Source organism: Typopeltis vanoorti, chromosome 25 (genome assembly GCF_054136105.1).
Source record: "Typopeltis vanoorti isolate ZY-2024b chromosome 25, IOZ_Tvanoo_1.0, whole genome shotgun sequence".
Lineage (NCBI taxonomy): Eukaryota > Metazoa > Arthropoda > Arachnida > Uropygi > Thelyphonidae > Typopeltis > Typopeltis vanoorti.
The window spans coordinates 42,941,526-42,965,511 of record NC_143573.1 but is presented as its reverse complement, the minus strand read 5'-3'; the positions used below and the strand labels follow the sequence as shown (position 1 = coordinate 42,965,511).

Genomic DNA, 23,986 nt, shown 5'->3' with positions numbered 1-23,986 from the left:
TGATAGAAATTGTGGCTAAGGCAGTGGTTGCCTGTTAATTACTTGTTCCCATCTAGTTTGTTTTTCAGAATGGAAAAGTCCAATCATTTTTTTAAATCTTAAATTGAAAAACCTGATAAGTTCCTTGCATTCTGTATAGAATTCAACATTGGTCTTTTCAACCAAAAGGCAAATGTCACATTTTCCTGCAGAGTTGCTCCTTGCTAACCCTTCCACTCAAAACAATAAATCATCATATCATAAGGGAAGGAGAGCAATTTTTCTTTTAACCATTATACTGGCTATGATGTGTTTCATGTTAAAAATGTGGATGCAAAGTGTCCATTAAAATTGAAATAGCATTTGGATACTATTGGAATAACTTAATACAAAGCATACATTATTTGATGTGTATAATTCATATCGTTAGTTGGATGGAGGAATACACAGCATAACATATTGAATTTCTCTTGTAATCTTGATATGCAGTACATTTTCAGTTTGTCTGTATTTTGAACTGCTGATATCTTAATTTCCTTATATACTTATCATGATGTCTGCAAAATTTATTGTATTCACAAAAGATCTGTCAATTGATAGTAGGTATGATTTCTCAAATCTGATAATCACATCAAAAGTTGTATAATGAAGTCAATGAAATGACAAATATGGAATATACTTTAATGTATTTAGATGAAATAAAAGAGGAGAATGACGGATTTGTTTGGTGAGGTAGACACTGAGTTGTGTTTTTAAATGCTTAGAGAAAAGTGGAGGAATGATAGTAGCTCGTTAAGTGAAGTAGTACCTATGGGGGAAAAAGCATAAGGCAGAAACAGAACAGAAAAAGTTATTGGAATAAATGTATGGGAGAGAGAGAGAGAGGGCATCAGCTTTTGTTACACTGCAGCAGTATGGGGGGTTGGACAAATTTGAAATTCCTAATGATGTTAGGGAGCCATACAGAAGACTAATATCTTTCTTAAAAAAATTCGAGAAGCTGAGGAAACTGTTAATATGAACTTTCATGGAAATCTGAGTATTATTAAGGCAAGGGAAAGTGAAGTGAGATTTTATTAGAAATAAGACAAAAGTTCTCTTATTTTGAGATAATAGCAAGGAAAACTAGTGTTTGACATTAGTTGTGGCAGGTTGTTATGGAAGAAGTGTAGATCATTGCCTGCTACAAGGTTTTTCGAATGGAGTTGAGAAATTGTGTAGCAAGAAAAATATCAAAAAAATGTGAAAGAGCCCTTTGATAATCTATCATTGGTTAGGAAATCTGAAGTGAAGATGTCATCATGCATCGTAAACAACAGAGGAAACTAACTTAATTGCAAGCCTCACAAAGCAGATAATAAAATGGTTGCTTGGTAGGTCTGATCTCTCAGTAGATCAGATTAGTTCAAATGAATAAAAGTGACTGCAGTTTTTGGCTTTTCCACTGGTGATTGAAACACTACAGATTACTTCTGAAAGAAGAGTTGCAGAATCCATATTGATCATCACTAATTAACTCCTTGACTATCCTACACATAATATGCTTTGATTTAAATCTCAGAAGAGTAACTTTTTTAGTCTAGGTGTTACAAAAGGGACATCATGTAGAATATGTGAAAAAAAATATCAACCTGTAGTGATTGTGCATATCTGGATAAAGGAAACAGATGAAGAGAGCTTGAATTGTGGACACATTCTACTTCATATGCTGTGAATGAGATGATAGTATTAATAGGTTCATGCTTATTAAAGGTTGATGAAATATGTGCTATTACTTAAGGTAGTAAAAAAAAAATTATTTCATAATTCTTATTCATAAGAAATTTGAATGGAAATTTCAGAGGAAAGGAAGAAATCTCTTTAAATATGTTCCTTGGATAATATAAGTATGTTATTTCTTATGATTACAGATAGTTCTGATACATCTATATGTTGCAGACTTTTTGTCTGTCAATCCTGTAACACATCTTTTTGAAACTCTTCAAGCATATAAAGAACTTTCACGATTGTACTAGAGAAGATAATGAGCATTCTTCATTGGTGTTGGTATTGTTGATTAATTAGTTGTGTGAGAGAGGTGTCATTCAAATAGCTTGTTAAATGTTTCCTGTTGAAAGAATTTAAGGAGGTTCCGTGACACATACAGCAGGAACTTTGTTTGCTCTGTTTTCCTAATGAAAGCACCTGGTGTGAGGCTGGCATGAATGTCATAAAGGGTATGTTCCAGCCTGCATGTCATATTTTTGATGTACAGTTGACCTTTAAAGAAACTGAGTTTGAGCTGTTCAGGTCCACTTATAATCTGGTTATTTTTTTAAATAAATATATTGGAAAATTTTTTAGATATTTTAATAATTTGAAAAAACTCGCAGACGAACTATCATCTATCTTAGAAATATTGAAAAAATTAAAAAGTTAGGTGTCATGAATGCATAAAATATGTGTAGATACTAGTCTGTTTTATCATTTACTACCATTAAAATATACACAAATCTGTCATAAAAAAGTTAAAATTTATCAAACTTATGCACACAAACACTTGCAGACCGTACATGACCATTTGCAGTAGGGAAAATGTAAACAAATTTAAAGATGCAGTATTAAATCATAACTGCATTAGTTAGTCAAATTAATTAGCATAAAATAAGAAATTTATAACAATTCATTCATTGGTGTATATGCCAGGCTAATATAAAGCAGTCATATTGGTGCTGCTTTATCACTGCATGAATCTTTATACATGTAAATAAATATGAATAATTTCTTTTTCACATTATCTTTTCATTTTTGATGTCTAGTGTTAGTAATACATGTAACATAACATCTACAGTGTTTTGTATTATAAGACAATATTGATGTAGGTACTGACAGACATAAGATTCATCTTGTAAACAGATCGCATATCGATAAATACAGTACTGTAAATGTATTTTCACTTCTTTATGATTTTCTTTAATAACATTTTCTTTTCTCTAGCTTTCTTTGTTGTAAGAATATAGCATATAATACATACACACCATACAAAATATGTTAATTGACTTTCATATTTATGAATTTAGGGACGCAAAACACGTGTTCAAAAGATTATTTTACTGATTAATAATAAAATAATAATTTCACGTTTTGACCCCTGTATTGAGGTCATCATCAGAAGGATACATGTGTATAAGAACCAAGCTACATGCTGTTGCACTCTATACAGGTAAATTACATTTACGTTGTTAACTAATATTTTTTCTTAGCCTGCCCCTCTAGTGATTAAAAAAAAAAAAAAAAAAAAAAAAAAAACTACAATAAACTCTGCTAAAGTCCTCAACGTACTAAGATTCTTCTGGAATTATACAGTTCATATTGTTATATTAAGATTATCTTCTGGATTTGTACAGTAAGGTTGCTATTGAATGTTCAGGAGAGGGGAAAAAAAAGCACTTCACCAAGTCTTCTTGTATTGAGATTTTTCCTTGTGGTTGCTATGAAGGTTGCAGATGGGTCCTCCACATTCTTGAAATGGTTAGACCATTTTTATTCAGATTCAGATCATGTTTGAGCATTTCACATGCTTCCTTGAATTTCTGCTCGAACCAGGTTTTGGTGCAGTGTAGGGACTTGGTACTTTTCCAATCAATTCTGTGGTATGTTTGGAGTGCGTGGTCAGAAAGGCCAATTTTTCCAAAATGGAGGTATTTTATGTGTCGTTTGTGTTCATCCTTCCTGATTAGGATGGTTAGCCCTGTTTCCCCTTTTCCCCTATGTTTGGTATGTTACATGTGCATTGTATTTTGTAAACCCTTAGGTAGGCTAGGTGTGGCAGAGGATCCTTGGAAGAACTGAGTTGGTGTCTTAATTTTGTTGGGGGTTTAAAGGTGGTTTTGATGTTGTATTTGTGTATTTTTTCGTGAATGTCTATTTTTTCGGAAATGCCTCTAACATACGGTATAGCAATAACATTCTTGAAATCTTTTGTTATTAGTGGTATCTTTGTGGAGGAGCTTGTGAATGGTTTTTATACTGTATCCATTTTTTATAAAGGTATGTTTGATGGGCTTATATTCATGGTTAAGAGCTTGTTTATTTGAACAAATAGTTTGAGCTCTGTGTTTAAGGCTGCTTATGACCCCTAGTTTTTGTGTTGGGTGGTGATAACGTTTTGTGTATGTACTGGCCTGTGTGTGTAGGTTTGCGGTAAACTGAGGAGAGAAAGTCTGAACGAAGACGTGCGACAAATGTGTCTAAGAACGGAATAGAGTTGTTTTTTCCTATTTCAATGGTGAATTGGATGCGTTTGTGTTGTTTGTTCAGGTGGCTAAGGAATGTATTTAGTGCTTCGCGGCCATGGGGCCGAATGGCGAAAATATCGACGTATCTTGAGCCAAATTTTGGGCTTTAGGCAAGCCGATTCTAGAGATCGTTGCTCAAAGTCTTCCATATAAAAGTTCGCTATTGGGGGGGAGTATAATATCTGGACGAAATATCTGGAGCGGAGTACTTGGGCAAAGAGGGCCGTGATGTCGTGTGGAAATATGTTCTGTAAGAGCAAGATAGTATCATTCATTGGGACATTGGTGAAAAGGGAAGTTATGTCAAAGCTGACTAATAGATCTTGATCGTTGAGTGTAATGTTTTTAATTTTGTTTATGAAATGTGTATTTTTTATGTAGGAAGGGGAATGACCAACCAATTCCTTGAGCGTGGCCGCTAATTTTTTGGCTAAGTGGTAATTCGGGTTGTCGATTCCTTCCACAATTGGACGTAATGGCATGTCTGTTTTGTGTACTTTTGGCATTCCATAAATTCTGTGTGCACTGGCATGCTGCAGTATTAATTTTTTAATTGTTTCTTCCAGCCATATGTTAACTGATTTAAGTAGTTCAGTAGCTTTCTTTTTGTTGTGTTGCATGGGGTTGTAATTTACCATTTGGTAGGTGTTGTGGTCCGATACCAAATGGTTCATTTTTTCTATGTAGGTTGTCCGATTTAAAACAACAGTGGCATTCCCTTTATCTGCTTTTGTGATAATAATGTCTCGGTTATTTTTTAGGGATTTGAGGGCCAATTTTTGAGCTTTGTTTAGGTTGCTGCTTAATTTTTTGGTTGAACTTAGTAAATAGGCAGTTTCCATCCGTATTTTGTCAGCTAAATTGGCAGGGAGGGATCTTAAACCTCTCTCGATATGATAGATTATATCTAGTTTATTTACTGACCTCGGAGCATTGGATTGGCATAATTTACTACTTTCTCTAGTAGTGAGAGTTCACCTTGGGTGAGGTTGTAATCCGATTGGTTGATAACCAGACAGTGGTCCGATGGTGGTTGGTTGGTTGCTCGCTCCTAACTGCGTTTGTGGGTGATTGGCTGCTCCTTTCGTTATGGCATCATAATTGTCTTGTGCTTTCCTGTAGTTTTAATGCTTGAAACTTTGTTATTAATTGTTCTTTGTTTTTGAGTCATAGATGCTTGGCCGAGTCGTCTGTGATCTTGTCCAGAATATCCCAAATTTCTGGATTAATGTAACTGGATAGCTCAAATTTTAGTTGTAACACTTTGGCTTAGGTAAATGCTAAGTTCTTTCATTCCTCATGGATCTGTTCTCTTAACGATTTTTCTAGCCTGATATAGATACGGAGCACTTTAGCTGTTGTAAATTTCTTCTTTAGTTTAATGCAGTTGGGTATTAAGTTGCTGTCTCTACATCGTTTCAAAAAGGCTAGTCTATTAATTAACATGGAACTACGTATCTTTAGCTTACCATAGAGGCTGCACTGCTTGTGGGTCACATCTCCATGGATTATGATGATACATCGACGATATTTTCGCCATTTGGCCCCATGGTCGCGAAGCACTAAATGCATTCCTTAGCCACCTGAACAAACAACACAAACACATCCAATTCACCATTGAAATAGGAAAAAAACAACTCTTCCATTCCTAGACACACTTGTCACACATCTTCCTTCAGGCTGTCTCTCTCCTTCTCTGTTTACCACAAACCTACACACACAGGCCAGTATATACACAAAACTTCTTATCACCACCCAACACAAAAACTAGGGGTCGTAAGCACCCTTAAACACAGAACTCAAACTATTTGTTCAAATGAACAAGCTCTTAACCATGAATATGAGACCATCAAACATACCTTTATAAAAAAATGGATACAGTATAAAAACCATTCACAAGCTCCTCCACAAAGATACCACTAATAACAAAAGATTTCAAGAATGTTATTGCTATACCGTATGTTAGAGGCATTTCCGAAAAAATAGACATTCACGAAAAAATACACAAATACAACATCAAAACCACCTTTAAACCCCCAACAAAATTAAGACACCAACTCAGTTCTTCCAAGGATCCTCTGCCACACCTAACCCACCCAGGGGTTTACAAAATACAATGCACATGTAACATACCATACATAGGGGAAACAGGGCTAACCATCCCAATCAGGAAGGATGAACACAAACGACACATAAAATACCTCCGTTTTGGAACAACCGGCCTTTCTGACCATGCACTCCAAACATACCACAGAATTGATTGGAAAAGTACCAAGTCCCTATACTGCACCAAAACCTGGTTCGAGCAGAAATTCAAGGAAGCATATGAAATGCTCAAACACAATCCGAATTTGAATAAAAATGATGGTCTAACCATTTCAAGAATGTGGAGGACCCATCTGCAACCTTCATAGCAACCACAAAGAAAAATCTCAATACAAGAAGACTTGGTGAAGTGTTTTTTTTTTCCCCTCTCCTGAACATTTAATAGCAACCTTACTGTACAAATCCAGAAGATAATCTTAATATAACAATATGAACTGTATAATTCCAGAAGAATCTTAGTACGTTGAGGACTTTAGCAGAGTTTATTGTAGATTTAAACCACGCCTCCGGCCATATAGTGACAACTTATTTGGCAGTTGCAACTTTGCCCTGACATAGCCCTACACTCATTTCCGACAAAGTTCCGAGGATGGTCATCATGACACCGAAATAGCTCCACACCCCGTTAACCCACCCCCAGTTGCCATATAGTCTTTATCCTTCTCCCCCCCCACACACACACACAAAAATGCGCCCTAATTTCAAAATAATATATGTATACATTTCTATATATATATATATTATTAATATTAACCCAGGTTATCTCAACTTATTTTCCCGCGTCTAAACACACCCCTACGTTCCTTCCCCCCTGCTTGTAAACAACCTCCAACGAGATCATGGAAGTGGAAGACATCGTAGAATCAATAAAGGTATGTACCAAAAATTTTTTCCACCTCTTTTATTCTACCTTAATTGCCTTCTATACTTACCAATAATGCCCTAAATATATATACCCCTTGAGTACTGATAGCCAATGCATTTAAATAAGGGTCGCTCCTAAACAAAAACAAGCTATAATAGCCGAATTTTTAATAATAGTTTTAAGAGGAGTAACATGGGGTTTTTCCCCAGAGTCTATACTTGTTTATTGTAGTTTTTTTTTATCACTAGGGTAAGAAAAAAGATTAGTTAACAACATAAATGTAATTTACTTGTATAGAGTGCAACAGTACGTAGCTTGGTTCTTATACACATGTATCCTTCTGATGATGACCTCAATACAGGGGTCAAAACATCAAGTTATTATTAATCAGTAAAATAATCTTTTCTACACGTGTGTTTTGTGTTCCTAAATTCATAAATATGAATGCTGATCACTGTGTGTAACCTTAAATGAAAGATGTTAATTGACTGTTTATGCTATTGATAAGGCTTCTGGTCAACAGTAGGCTATTAGTAGCTAAGTTTTTGGGGAGTCAAAAGTTATAAGTGGATTTTCAAACAACATGGGGGATTGTCATCCCTAGCCCCATGCATTTGGCTATCAACTGTACTATCATTTTTATGTTTTAAACAGTTTGCCAGCCCATCCTTATTCAGTATTCATATGAATACCTAATAACAAGGCTGAACACCAGAATAACTTATATTTTTTTCCTTATATTTTGCTCTAGTGTAAGCAAATAATAAATATAAAAGTTGAAACCAGTCTCAAGAGTGACTTATGAGTCACTCTTCAGAACTGGTTACAAATGGTTACCTGAGAGACTTGCCCTTCGGTGAGTATCTTATTAGTGTAGAGCAGTATATGTCATGCAATATTTCATCATCAATTTCCTGATAATATGTATCCTTAAAGGGGTGTTCAGGCTAATATGACAGCACTACATAATTAAGTTTACATTAATAATTACCTATCCACAATTTTCCTCCAAATTAGGCTATTACTTGCCAGCACCCCAATATTCTATCTAGCATTTATTCTTCTAAGGCACTTCTGGCTGAATCAATCTACCTAGACCTTAGTCTTCCTGTTGGTCTTTTTCCTGTCATCATGGCATCAAACACTTGTTTTGCTAACCTTTCCTCTTCCATTCTATTTGATGATCATACTACCTTAGATTAGTCCTGCTCACATTTTTGAATCCAAAAGTGTCAAGTTTTTTCCTATTGTCTTCATTTTTAATATGATTCTGCCATTGATACTGCCCAAATCAGGGCACCTGATTTTTTTAAGAACGCTCATATCTGTGTCTCTAAGCTTTATATTAACCCAACTCTTGGATTCATAGCTTAAAACTAGTTTGAACAGTCTTGTATACTGCTAGTTTAGGGTTTTGGCTAATTTCTCTTTTATTCCATATAAATTTATTCAGCTGGCACCCCACCATACCAGCTTTGCTTATTCTGTTGTCTGTTTCCAGACTTAACTTGTCATCTTCACTGAAATAGCTGAAATATTTTACTTGTTCTGTAAACTCTCCATTCAGAATGCATCTGAAGTTTTCTATGTTCTTTCCTAATTTTATAGTTTTGATCTTTTTATTTCTGATTTTCACACCAAATTTGTTACAACTGTTATTCAGTTTAGTTGGAGAATCCTGGAGATTTGCACTGGATGTGTTTAGGAGTACATTATCATCTGCATAAATGATAATCTGAGTTTGATATCTCCAGTTTGAATATCAGGTTTAATGCCACTTTTTTCATAATGTGATCCATATAAATGATGAATATGATTGGAGATAATGCACATCCTTGTCATACACCTGATTTTACATCAAACCATCTTCTTGTATTCCCTTCAATCCTAAGTGCTGACTTACTTCAGTATATGCTATGTATTGCCCTGTATAATGTTTAATTTTCCCCATATAACTAGTGTTTTGAAAAGCTTTTCTGTGGACACTTTGTTATATGCCTTTTCTAGATCTACAAAACTTAAGTATAGATCCTTGTCATATTCCTATGATTTCTCAAATGTTTGTCATAAAGTGAAAATCTCATCCTGACAACCTCTGATTGGTCTGAATCCAGTTTGTTTTTCTTCCAGTTTCTCTTCCACAATTTTTCTCATATTCTTTTCAAGTATGCTTGCTACCTGAACATTTAATAGAGAAATTTCTCTGTAATTCTCGCATTCAGCTTTATTCCTTTTTCTATAGATGGGAACTATGAGTTCTACTTCAATCTGAAATTCAACCTTCTGACCATATCCTCTAAATTATGCAGTGTAGCTACTGCAATAATAGTTGCTATCATCAGCTTTTCTGTCGTAGAGTTTGTTCTTCTAGATATTGAGCTCGAGTCTGTTCCAATAGCTGACTTTCACTGTCCCCCCCCAATCTGGTCTCCTGACAAAAACAGCAGGGATCTTGTTTAACCAGGTGATGCCCAGTACTCATGAAATATCATGTTGACCATCCTATTATTTGTGATTTAAGCCAATAGAGTACAATTTGGTCTGCTAAGTCTCAAATTGCCAGAGTCCTCATTCGTTCAGTACCTAGTGGATGCCTATTAACAATGTGCACCACTTGAAGGTAAGGATTGGTTATTAGGTTAGAAGCCCTAGTCAGTTCTCTGCATTCCTTAAAAGTGATGTTGAGGGCTCCTCCCAGACTCATCCTGCTATATTTGCAGTTGGCAAATAGATACTTAAAGTTATTTCATGTGCAAAGTTTTATTCGTTTCATCCCAGTGTTTACATTAGAGTGGGATATGACTGTAAACAGGAGTTAATATTCTGTCAGTTATAGCATACTGTCCACCAATGAAAAATCTTAAACTTTTGGCGAGAATTAGATTATTTATTGCCCATATGTGACATTTCAGATTGTTACTTGGAAATTATACTCTGTTATTTTAATGTTTCAAAAGTGAAATAACTTTTGAAACATTCACCAGCAGACAACACTTTTCTACCTCCATATTATCCCAGTACATTCACATTCAAGGCATCTCTTTCTACACATCCTAGCTATCAAGCCATTTTCACAATCATGGCCTTTCATCCCTCATTTCCAGCTGTCATACTTCGGTAATACACTGATAATCCTACTTCTCACTCTTCAGCTTTGAATGTCTTAAGCAACATTTAAATCTCATTCTGTCCCATTCAAGCTTCCGTGTAAGTCATATCCAAATAGCAGGCAGTTCTGTTCTTCCTTTCCACAGTGTCGATCACTTTTCTTATCATCTCTTTTCAAATGAATCTTTAGTACCTGCCATGTTTAGACATCATTCACAATCCTCACACAAGGTTACTGTCCTTTCTTCTTTCCTCATACTGTGATGCTTACTTTCTAACTTCCTGATTCCATCTTCAGTGGCACTTTTTGATTCCTCATCCAAACTAATCTCTCTCTTTCTCTCTAAATGACTTGTTCTTGCTTTGCACCCACCTGAATTTATTTTCAATCCTCATCAATTCATTCATAATATCCTTTTCTTTTCAAATATCCTCACTCATTTTCACTTTTTTTGTGTGTAGTACAGCTCCTCATCCCCCCCCCCCACACACACACACCACCACCACCACAATTCCATTTTCTTTCACTCCATTCTCTTTCTTACCATATTCCAGCTGTTCTTTATCATTGTCCCCAAACCCCAAATTTAATTCATGCCAGAAAGTTTTCTCATTGTAATCTCATCTCTAGGATAGGTACAGCTTTGCTTTAGAACAGCTTGTTTTATAGAAACTATTATTTGTTTAAAACAGTTTTATGCTGTATAGTTGAGTTATTACCTAAAACTGTATAGTACAGACAAACCTCTGATGCTGAAGAAAGTAATGTGAAGGATTTTGTTAGCCATTTCTTCCCTAAATTTTTGAATACTGCCATCTGGTAACTTACTATTATGACTTTGTAATGTTGTCTTTTTGTGTGAATGCATGGCAGTTTGTAAGTTTTATGTAGTAGGAAATATAATTTTTATATATTGTATGCTGTTATTAATGAGTTATGTTCAAAAATTGCAATTTTTTAAAATTTGCATGAAGAATAGGAAAAAGTTACATGATTTTAGATGTTGAGAGTTTATTTTTCACTTGGTTAGACTATAATAAGTTTAGTTTAATCCTTTATCCAAGTGTGAGCAAACAAAGTTTGTGCCTGAAAGTATCTTCAGGACTGGGGTAAGGTAGTACAACACCAAGGCAACTCGTTGCAAAGGTGGCAAAAGCTCTCATTACTCCTATCTCAGTATCTCCCATAATGCAAAACACATCTCCTTGCGGATATGTGTAATGCTATGCATTAAGGCAAGGGCCACTGTCCATACCGGTTTTGACCTTTATTGAAGTCTCATCAGTGGGAGCCAGGCCCAGTAGTGGAGACACCAAGGCAGAAGCAATGAGAGGTCATCCCAACCTATAGGAGTTGCCAAAGGGTGTACAACCTTATTATTAAATTACTCCGGATTCAGAGAAAGTTGTTGAGAGTTTATTTTTCACTTGGTTAGACTATAATAAGTTTAGTTTAATCCTTTACTGCTCCCACTGACGAGACCTCAATAAAGGTCGAAACCGGTATGGGTAGTGGCCCTTGCCTTAATGTATGGCATTACGCATATCTGCAAGGAGATGTGCTTTGCATTATGGGAGATACTGAGATAGGAGCAATGAGAGCTTTCCCCACCTTTGCAACGAGTTGTCTTGGTGTTGTACTACCTTACCCCAGTCCTGAAGATATTTTCAGGCACAAACTTTGTTTGCTCACACTTTGATAAAAGATTAAACTAAACTTATTATAGTCTAACCAAGTGAAAAATAAACTCTCAACATCTTTCTCTGAATCCGGAGTAATTTAATAATAAGGTTGTACACCCTTTGGCAACTCCTATAGGTTGGGATGATCTCTCATTGTTTCTGCCTTGGTGTCTCCACTACTGGGCCTGGCTCCCACTGACGAGACCTCGATAAAGGTCGAAACCGTATGGGTAGTGGCCCTTGCCTTAATGCATAACATTACACATATCTGCAAGGAGATGTGCTTTGCATTATGGAGATACTGAGATAGGAGTGATGACAGCTTTTCCCACCTTTGCAATGAGTTGCCTTGGTGTTGTTACTACCTTATCCCAGTCCTGAAGATACTTTCAGGCACAAATTTTGTTTGCTCACACTTGGATAAAGGATTAAACTAAACTTATTACATGATTTTAGAGTTAAGTCACCTGCAAAAATAAGCCCCTTCTTCAGTGGCATGTTGCATTTGTTTCTGATACTGCTGGAAACATTTATAGACATTTGTTTTTGGGATGCCTCAGAGTATCTTCATTGTGTTTTTTTAGTTTCTTTTCTAAATTTCTTGTTCTTAAGAACAAAGTTATGTGGAACTAAATTCAGCAAATATAAAGACTCCTGTACTATGCTTCATTTTATTTTATTTATTTATTTATTTTTGGGAGTTGGGTAGAATATTGAATGACTTGAGATTCAAGAGCATGAAATTTTCTGACAAAATGAAGTTCCATCCCTTACCATTCACTTCTACTGTTTGTTATACAGTTATTCAGTTGTAATTTCAAGCTAAATTGCATACATACAGATAGCTGTCCAGAGTGATGTTTTTCAGTTCAGGATCTTTAAATCTGCGGACCAATACATATCACTGTTTTCAGTAACTTCTGTGTTTTAGCTACTTTGCCAGTTATATAAGAATTTAATATACATTATAGTGACCTTGTACATATAAAAATTATCACAGTGCATTTAGCTTTATGGGCTCATCACCACAGACTGCTACTAGACTCAGCAAGTAGTTAGATGTGTATGTCTCCACTGTCATACTTAGTTTGCAGTTGACACTGTGGCATATATCTAATCCGGATTACTTTAAATAAATGTAATATAAAATCTTGTTCTGTCAAATTACTCTCTAAATATGATTCATGAACCTGTACTATTGTCCGTTTTATCTTGTTTCTTTTGAGAATATTTTTATGATGTTTTGGACATAATTTTATCCCATTTTAATTGTAGATGCACTATTGATTGGAAAAAGGGCAAAAATGTGACAGTTAAAACAATAAAGAAGAAGCAGAAACATAGATCACGAGGATCAGTACGCACTATTACCAAAACAATACAAAATGATTCTTTCTTCAATTTTTTTAGTCCTCCATCATGTAAGAAATTTTTTCTTTTAAAGTTTTCAGTTAACTTTTTTAAGAATTTAATAAAAATATTAAAACTCTTAGACCCTGCCTAATAATATCAAATGGTTATAATTATTAAACGATCTAATTGTTTTACTTTTAAGGCTAGATGATCTTATATAGTTAGATCTAAAAAAAATGTTAAAGTCCATGCCAAAAAAAATTTTTATTTCATTTATTTTATGTTAAAATTGCATTTATGAAGTGCATTTCATTTGAATGGATATTTTTTAAAAAAGTAATGGTAAGAAACTATTTTTTTTAATAGTTCAGAAAACTTTGATGTTTGTTGTTTCACTCATTAAGATCTGGTTGAAACCAAAATTCAGAACAATCAACAAATATGCATAAAAATCCTGAATACTATATTTCATTAAATTCTATCAGGTTAAGCCACAATTATTTAAATTTAATTATTTAAACTCATTTTGCCACTAAAACTGGTTGTTTAAACCAAAAATTGTGATGGCTAAAAAATAATTTAGTGAATTATTTATTTTAGCATATAATGATACAACAGCCCTGAAGCCCATAATTGTGGCAATTATGGGCTTCAGGGCTGTTGTATTATCATATGCTAAAATAAATAATATACTGGCTTAATAAAATTCACCATTTTATTAAGCCAGTATATTGGCATTTGTTGTGGTGTAATTTTTTCTGTAATAAATTGTGTGTCTTCTCTAGTTGGTTTTAGAAAAATCTGTTTCTATGAAAAACCCTGCCACCTCTGTATCAAACCAGCTAACTCACTTTTAGTTGAAAACCACATATAAAGTCTTTACATCCTGGATGAGATTTGAACTCAGTTCTTTCCATTTTAGTAAAGCTTTTGAACATAGATTAATAAAATCTATCCAGTTAAAAGTAAAGAAGTAATATGCATATGAATATACAAAATAAAACCAATAGATGTTTGTGTTTCATTAAATCCATCCTCAAGATGTTATCTTGAGTTATAAATTAAAAATCCTTTAAACCATCTAGTATTTTGCAGAGCACACATTTATTTTTGCATGGTCTATTAAGTAAGTAGTTGCACAAGAAGATAACGATATAAAATCAGATGTAGAGCAAGAAGCATACTGTCCATGCTGTTATTCATCTCTATATAGATCACATTATGAAGGAAAGTGAAACCTGATATCAAAATCAAAGATATCAAGCTTGGTTCTTTTCTTTATGCAGATTGTTATAAACCTGCCACACAATCTTCAAGATTCTTTAATGAAATTGAATAACTTTGTTTTAGAAACATGGTTTTAGTCTTTTTATTGATGACTTTCATTAAAAAAAAAAAAGTCATCAATATAAAGACTAAAACCATGAAACAGGCAAGAAAATAGAAGATGGCTTCATTCTCATTAGTGAACTCATAGAAGAACAGCTTATACATTTCAGCTGGTTCAAAGCAGTTTTTTAGTGAAGATGGCAAAATAGATATGAAAATAGATAACAGAATAAGCAAAGCTAGGTACTGTATGAAGCTAGTTGAATAAATTTATATTGGCTAAAACAACAATAGTATAAAAGATTATTTTCTAACCAATAGAAATATTCTGGTTTTGTGACCAGATGTTTATTAGAGAACTGTTTTTAAATACTAAAGTACTAAAAATAACCTGACAAGTTTCGTTAGTTGTAAGACTAGCATCTTGAGGGGTAAAGATAACTAACAGTTTAAAGCACAAACTACAAGAAATTACGAAAAAACAAGTTCATTTATTGGTATGAACATCAAAAAGGTTTGTTAAAAAATCAAATAACAGATCTATACAACCATTAATGCGTGTTAGTTGGAGACAATGCTATTTGTTGTTGCGTTCTGTGGTTCACGCCCATATGTCAGAGGTCTGAAGTGGGTAAATTCTTAATAAATGATGACAAAACGCGATTTAAAATCAAACCTTGGTTTTTGTTGCATTGCGTAGGAATTTTAATCATATTTGCTGCCTCTTTGAATTTTCTTGTGAAACAATTCTTACCAATATTGGACATGTTTGTTCTATCCCAGAGTACATCATGATCGATAGATGCTGTATGATATGCTAAGCCAGATTTATGTTCTCTCTTCTTTTGTAGTCCTTTTGATGTTTGCTCATGCAGATTTCCCCCGATCTCCCTGTCTGGCCTATGTAGCAGATGCCACAGGAACAATAAATATTTTAAACCCCTGGTTTTTTCATTGGGTGATGTGGAGGTTTCAGAGGATGAAGAGATCTTGATATTTTTTCAAGTGGCAGGAAAGTCACTTTCATGTTGTACCTGTAGAATAATTTGGCTAATTTATCTGTTACATTCTTGATATAAGGAAGGGTGACTGCATTCTTGATTGTTTAAGTTTTTTGTAGGTGCCGTGTCGAGAATTTTCTTAATTGTCTTAGTTGTGTAACCATTCGGTTGTAGGATCTATGTTAAATATTGTATTTCTTCTTTCCTTCTGTACTGGGGATGTTGTATGCTTTATTTATTTGTCCCTTAAGATTTTTATTAGACCTATTTTTTGTTTGGGGTGGTGGTGTGAGGTAGCATGAAGAAATCTTCCTGGAGAATCTTTTTCCACCAGACATTGTACAACTCTATGAACATTGCATAAAAAAACACGTTCTTCCTTTACCAAGACAAATTCTGGAAACAAAAAGGACTAGCAATGGGTTCACATCTCTCACCAGCTCTAGCAAACCTCTACATGGAAAATTTTGAAATAATGCTTCACAAAACTGTCACATAAAACCAAAAATATGGCTCCACTATGTGGGCAATATCTTCATCATTTGGCCAGGAACAGCACTAGAATTGACCACATTTAAAGACTACCTTAATAACTTACATTCAAAACATAAAATTCACTCTGGAACTAGAAGAAAATAAAAAAACTTCCTTTTTTAGACGTCCTTATAGAAATAAGTTATCATTCTGAAAGAAAAAACAAGTTATCATTCTCCATCTATAGAAAAACCAACAAACACAGGAAGATTTCTTCATGCTATTTCACACCACCACCCCAAGCAAAAAATAGGTCTAATAAAAATCTTAAGGGATAAAGCATACAACATCCCCAGTACAGAAGGAAAGAAGAAATACAATATTTAACTTAGATCCTACAACCGAATGGTTTACACAACTAAGACAATTAAGAAAATTCTTGACACGGCACTTACAAAAAACTTAAACAAGACTTCAAGAACGCATTCACCCTTTCTTATAACAAGAATGTAACAGATAAATTAGCCAAATTATTCTACAGGTACAACATAAAAGTGACTTTCCTGCCACTTGACAAAATATCAAGATCTCTTCATCCTCTGAAACCTCCACATCACCCAATGAAAAAACCAGGGGTTTATAATATTTATTGTTCCTGTAGCAGCTGCTACGTAGGCCAGACAGGAAGATTAGGGGAAATCCCCATGAGCAAACATCAAAAGGATGTACAAAAGAAGAGAGAGCATAAATCTGGCTTAGCATATCATACAGCATCTATCGATCATGATGTACTCTGGGATAGAACAAAAATGTCCTATATTGGTAAGAATTGTTTCACAAGGAAATTCAAAGAGGCAGCAAATATGATTAAAAGTCCTACGCAATGCAACAAAAACCAAGGTTTGATTTTAAATTGCGTTTGTCATCATTTATTAAGAATTTACCCACTTCAGACCTCGGACATATGGGCGTGAACCACAGAACGCAACAACAAATAGCATTGTCTCCAACTCACACGCATTAATGGTTGTATAGATCTGTTATTTGATTTTTTAACAAACTTTTTTGATGTTCATAATACCAACAAATGAATTTGTTTTTTCTAAATTTCTTATAGTTGGTGCTTTAAACTGTTAGTTATCTTTACCCCTGAAGATGTTAGTCTTATGACTAACGAAATTTGATAGGTTATTTTTAGTACTTGTTTAGTATTTAAAAACAGTTCTCTAATAAACATGTGGTCACAGAAACCTACCCAGAATATCTTCTAATCAGTTTTATCCTATGGATCTATGAATGGTTATCAATCAAACAGTTCATAAAAAGCCAGACTACAGATATGAGAGTCCTGAGAAAAAATAAGGGATTAAATAGATGGTATCAGTAGCAGAAGCTGATTAAAAATGAAAATATTAGAAAGGAATTTGACATTAGTAACATCCAGGAATGTGTGAATTTGAGATTATTGTTATGTGGTTATTATGGTCACTTGAATAGAATGAGGTAATAAATAGATTAATGACATAATTGGTTGAAGAAGCAAAAAGACTTATAGGAAGACTAAATAGGTTGGGTTACCTGTATTGCCTTAGAAGACAGAATTGTAAGATCTGACAGTCTTGGAGACCTGACAAATAGTATTAATTTGGTAGAAAATTGTTGATCGGAAGCATTTAGCATTTATATTACTATTATATAGTTCTGTACATGCCTTCAAAGTATATATCAGGAATGAGGATGTATTTGCTGTTTACTATTACTTATTCTTAATTCTAAAATAATGATTGCAATTTTATATAATGCCACTACTGCCTGATGAAGTCTATAATTTTATTACATAATATTATTAACATACTGAAGTAATCAAAGTTTTCAAAAGTTTTTACATTTTTATTTTAGCATGTCATATAATTATAATTGAAAAGTAATTATAAGCTTGAGATTAATTATCCAGCAATTATAAGCCATAGTTATAATCTCCAGCTATAAGTATTGCTCTATAGTACATAGAAAGGAACGGAATTGTTAATATCTATTACCACTGCACAGTCTGAGCCTTTGGAATGAGATAATGAGATGATACTAGTTTTGGACCGCTTACCTGCAGCTCCTTGATTCTTATTTATTTTTATTTTATTTTATTTTTCTCCAAACTGTTGTGGGTGCTTTGGCATTGTCTTAGAGGAACATTTGCCTTTGATTTTCACTTTGTTGTACTTGCACAAAATGACATATGCTCACTCCTTTTTATTGAAATAAAGGTTGTCAAAGATGGTATGCTAGATTGGAACCATTGCGAAGTATTTTCTTGATGAACTTTGACCAACCATACAACACATCGAATTCCGTCAGGACTGGTGTTACTGTTTTGCTAGGTTTTGTTAATTTGGTGCCCACATTATTGAAACAGACCCACTTTTCAATACAGGCAACAATCTGTTTTGTTAAATCATTGATCAAAGATTAGTGAGCAGTTCTGTACAGATGTTGAGGACTCTTAAGCTTTGCATCTTGCAGAACAGGATACATTGAACTTAAATCCTAAGTTGCATTGACTGTAATTTTAAACAGTCCAGACTAATTCTGAATGACATCGCACCAGCCTGATGGAACTCATCTATCAGTTAAGGCATTTTCTGACATGCCATTCAGTGCATCTCCAATTTATCTTTCACTCTGCCCGTTTTTTTTTCTGTGATACAAACATCTAGCCATGTCAAAAATTAAATAAATAAAAAAAAATCATAATGTTGCAGTATGTCTAGCACCATTTCTTGCTTGACCAATGGGCAAATATTGATTAGTTTCATACTTCTCTATCATGATGAAAGAAATATTCTGAATGTATAAAAACATGGCAAACTAGTAGTATTATTTTTTCACTGTCAATTATAATTAGTTTTATCATATGCAGCCTTGTGAGACTTGATATTTTCTCTTTTCTTCTTTCTTTTATGTCTATTTTTATATTATGTACTGTATTCTAACAATTTTTAGATTGTTTTAAAATCAGATACTTTGCTGCTTTGTTTTGTATTTTTGCAATTGCTTGTATTGCACAGCTAGTTTATATTTTCTGGTACTGTCATATATATACCTTTCATCATGGGGGGTGCTTAAGGGTCAAAGCTGTATAACTGAGAGGAGACCTCCACATAGCCTTTAAAGGAATGCGGAGAACCGACCAGGGCTTCTGACCTAATGTCCAATCCTGACCTTCTCGTGGTGCACCCTGTTGGGTATCTACTTTGATACTGAACGAACGAGGATGGGCTGGCAATTTGGGATTTAGCCGACCAAATTGTATTCTTATTAGTTAAACCAAAATAAAAAATGATGGTACAACATGACAAAATTTCATGCCGGCTGGGGCGTCGCCCGGTTAAACAAGGCCCCCGTTGTTTTCGCCATGGAACCAGGGCGAACAGCGAAAAGTCAGCTACTGGAACAAATCTGAAAACAAACCCCAACTCAACATCACCAGAGTTAAAGATCGGTACTATCAACGTAAGAAGACTGAATGGCAAAGAAATGGAGCTAGCTGAGGAATTAGATAAGTACCAGATCGACATAATAGGGGTGACTGAAACAAAAAAGACCAAAACTGGTGAGATCTTTCTGAGCAATAAATACAAAATGTTATATTCAGGCAATGACAATCGAGGAAAAGAAGGAGTAGCCATAGTATTCAACGCAAAATGCGTGGCTAATCTTCTTGAATGGCAGTCAGTCTCAAGTAGAGTAACGTGGGCAAATATGAGAATGGGGAACTGGACAATGAGACTTATTTGTGCCTATGGTCCCACAGAAGGTTCTACTAAGGTAGAAGTGGAGGAATTTTTTGAGGCTTTAGAAAAAGCAACTGACACAATGAAAAACGAAAAGTTGGTCCTTATTGGGGATCTAAATAGCAGAGTAGGAAATGATTGTGAGACATACAAAAATATTTTGGGAAAATTTGGAGAAAAGAGCAAAGCTAATAATAATGGCAAATATCTGTTGGATTTCTGCTCAGGACATGGACTGGTTATTACTATCACCATGTTCCAACATAAAAATGTGCACAAATTCACATGGAGAGAAGAGGCTAGGAATAAGAAAAGTCTCATTGACTATGTTATTGTTGATAGTGATGTTTTCTCCCTGGTGCAGGACACCAGAGTGTACAGAGGATTTGAAATTGGAAGTGATCACTATTTAGTCTTGAGCAGGATAAAATTGAATTTCATTTTGAAAAGAATAACATGTAAGAAAGTTTTAAAGCGAATAAAAGTTGAGTAGCTCTCAGATGTGAACTGTAGACTAAAATACAGAAATAAGTCGGCTTTTACTCTTACAGAATACAGAGACAAATGTAAGAAAGCTAAACAGTGTGTAAAACTAGCTAAACAAAAGTCATGGGAGGACTTTGGCAAGAATATAGAAAATAAATATCAAGAAGGTGGCAAAATATTCTGGAGGTTGTTGAAGAAGCTTAGGAATGGAGACAAGAGTGCTGTAAAAGGAATTAGAGATGATAAAGGTGAAATGAAAACTGGAGAAAAAGATATCCTTGAATTATGGAGTAATTACTTTGAAAAACTGCTAAATGAAACAAGCAGTGATGACAGCACAGTGATAAAAAAACACTGACCAGGCATGCCGTCAGGAATACATATCCATACTTGAAGTAGAAAAAGCCTTCAAAGGCTTGAAATGTGGAAAGGCTGCAGGAGTAGATGATATTCGACCAGAAATGCTGAAGTATGGTGGTATAAGAAGCTTACAGTGGCTGCACTGCATAGTTCAGAAAGCCTGGACAGAGGGAAGAATTACCGATGATTGGAGTAGAGCTGTCATAGTATCCATATATGAAAAGGGAAATAAAACTGAATGTGAGAATTACAGAGGTATTTCCCTACTGAGTGTTCCTGGCAAGATCTATGCAAGTATACTTGAGAAACGGTTGAGAAGAATTGTGGAAGAAAAGCTTGGTGAAGAACAAGCTGGATTCAGGCCAAATAGAGGCTGTCAGGATCAGATCTTCACTTTACGACAAATAGTCGAGAAAGCATGGGAATATAACAAAGATCTGTATTTAAGTTTTGTCGATTTGGAAAAGGCATATGACAAGGTGCCAAGAGAGAAGCTATTCAATACGCTGCAGTTATATGGTGTCAATGGGGCATTATATCAAGCAATACTTGGTCTTTATTTGAGTTGTGAGTCAGCAGTTAGAATTGAAGGAAGTACAGGAAGATGGTTTAAAGTTAAATCTGGTGTGAGACAAGGATGTACATTATCCCCTCTGTTATTCATTATCTATATGGATCACATTATGAAGGAATGTGGTATTAAACCTGATATCAAAATTGGAGATGTTAATGTCAGCTCTTTGCTTTATGCGGATGATGTTATACTTCTAAATAAATCCGCTACAAGTCTGCAAGATTCTCTGACTAAATTGAATAGCTGTTGTAATAGATATGGTATGAAGGTCAGCAATAAAAAGACAAAGACAATGAAAATAGGCAGAATCATTGAAAATGTCAACTGTGTTGTGAATGGAGAACCTGTGGAACAAGTAAAACATTTCAGCTACTTAGGCACAATTTTTAGTGAAGATGGTAAACTAAATATAGAAATAGACATCAGAATCAGCAAAGCTGGTATGGTGGGAAGTCAATTGAATAAATTCATATGGAATAAGAGAGAAATTAGTCGGAACACTAAATTAGCTGTATACAAGACTGTGTTCAAACCAATTTTAACTTATGGATCTGAGAGTCCATAAGTTAAAATGAGAGTCCTGAGAAAGATTAGAGGCGTGAACAGATGGCATCAATGGCAATATCATATTAAAAATGAGGATATTAGGAAAGAACTTGACATTGTCAGCATCCAGGAATGCGTTAGCAGAGCTAATCTCAGATGGTATGGTCACTTAAATAGAATGGGAGAGGAAAGATTAGCAAAACAAGTGTTCTCTACCAGGTTGGCAGGAAAACGACCCAGAGGAAGACCAAGATATAGGTGGATTGATATGGTACAAAGTGCCTTAGACGATAGAAATATAAGATCTGATAATGTTGGAGTCTTGACAAGTAACAGACTGATTTGGAGGAAAATTGTAGATAGGAAGTTAGTAATGATGTAATTTTTTTATGTAGTACTGTGATATCCTGTACACCCCTTGAGGGTACATGCCAGGAATTTGATGATCATGAGGAAGTTCCTGTATTATGAAATATACATATTTGTTGTATTTGCAATTTGTGGCATGTTAAATTGCAAATGGGAAACTTTTTTTTTTACTTATTAAATACATTTTTTAGTTATGAATCTAATATACATACAATAGAAACAAAAATTATGAAATTTAAATTTTCAATAATAAAGTTCAATGAGATAAATTTACGCAAGTTCTGACCACATTCTTTGAACTATTTGAATTTAAACTTCTAATACAAGCTGGTTGAAATGCAATGCCGTCAGTTAGATGTGGTCCAAATGGATGTTATTTGATGCATTCCAAGAGACACATGTTGTTTAAAATTCTCTTTTAGATTTTTAGTTATTGAAAAATTAATTATAGAATAGGCATGCATTTATCTGCAACAATATGGCAACAAATATATATAAAGGGGATGGGTAATGAAAATTGAAGTGCAGTGTACCCTCTAAAGACTTTTCACTTACACTTGGCAATATGCATGCCACATTCTAGGAACCACACTTTGGGAATAGTAAGGTGGAAATGGATTTGTGCAAAAGGCATGATTTGGTGTTCGTTGGTGCGCATTGGTACTTACTGCAAGGTGAATAGGATGAGTTAATTGCAAACTATTCATAGAGCTGCATGATTCTGGTGAATGGGAAGTAAGTAGTGACATTTAGTTCTTAATTTCCTTTGTTTTTTTTTATGCATAAATTGGCAGAAATTCATTCTTTTCATACTTCTCTATCATGATGAAAGAAATATTCTGAATGTATAAAAACATGGCAAACTAGTAGTATTATTTTTTGCTATCAATTATAATTAGTTTTATCATATGCAGCCTTGTGAGATTTGATATTTTCTCTTTTCTTTCTTCTTTCATTTTATTTTATTATTTTTGTATTATGGCAGCTCTTTTGGTTGAACAGTAAATTTAGTATTAGTTGTGACAAAATTTCTGCTTCCTCTCTTTCCCATAAGCAAACTAATTGCAATTCTCTGCTGCTAAACACCCCACAACCTTTTTATTTTCTAATTGTATAAGGCTGATTTTATATATATATATATATATATCTCTGAGTTAAAGGAAACATTTCCTTGTGAAATATTTTGGCCTTTGTATCTTCAGTTGTCAGAGGAGAGAGTTAGTATAGTTATTCTCAGATTCAGCCATCCTTCTTTGAGTGCCATTGCCTATTGGAGGTCGGCCACCATCTTGGCAAGTTTTGAGTGATCTTCAGCCATTCTGGAGTCTTTCAGAGCTCATATCAGTTCACTGTCTGATGTCTGCCAGCCAAGATCTTTGTCTTCCTTGTCCTCTTCTTCCATTTATCTTCCCTTTTTATAATCAATTGAAGTACCTTATATTTTTCATTATGAAGTCGATGACCAAAATATGCAGGTCTTCTTTTTATGATATTTAAAAGCTCATTGGATTTCCCCATTTGTTCCAGTACTTCTTGATTGGATGCTTTTGCTGTCCATGGGATTTTTAATATTCATCTGTATAACTACATCTTTATGTGTGCAGGAGACAAGGTGGAAGGGGGGGAAAGGCAAAGGAACTGGGAGATGGATATAAATTGTTCTACTCTGGAGCGAATAACGAGGGAAG

At 34.5% G+C, this 23,986-nt stretch overlaps 1 protein-coding gene across 2 annotated transcripts in view; it reads left to right on the top strand.

Moving 5' to 3' along the window:
- The window catches only part of LOC150092692 (nucleosome assembly protein 1-like 1), a 245,547-nt gene that overhangs the window by 141,500 nt on the left and 80,061 nt on the right, over positions 1–23,986 (top strand). For both annotated transcript variants that reach the window (XM_090414480.1, XM_090414479.1), the window contains exon 11: positions 13,294–13,439. In XM_090414480.1, coding sequence (XP_090270606.1) covers positions 13,294–13,439 — 146 coding nt within the window. The remainder of the gene's footprint in view (positions 1–13,293; positions 13,440–23,986) is intronic.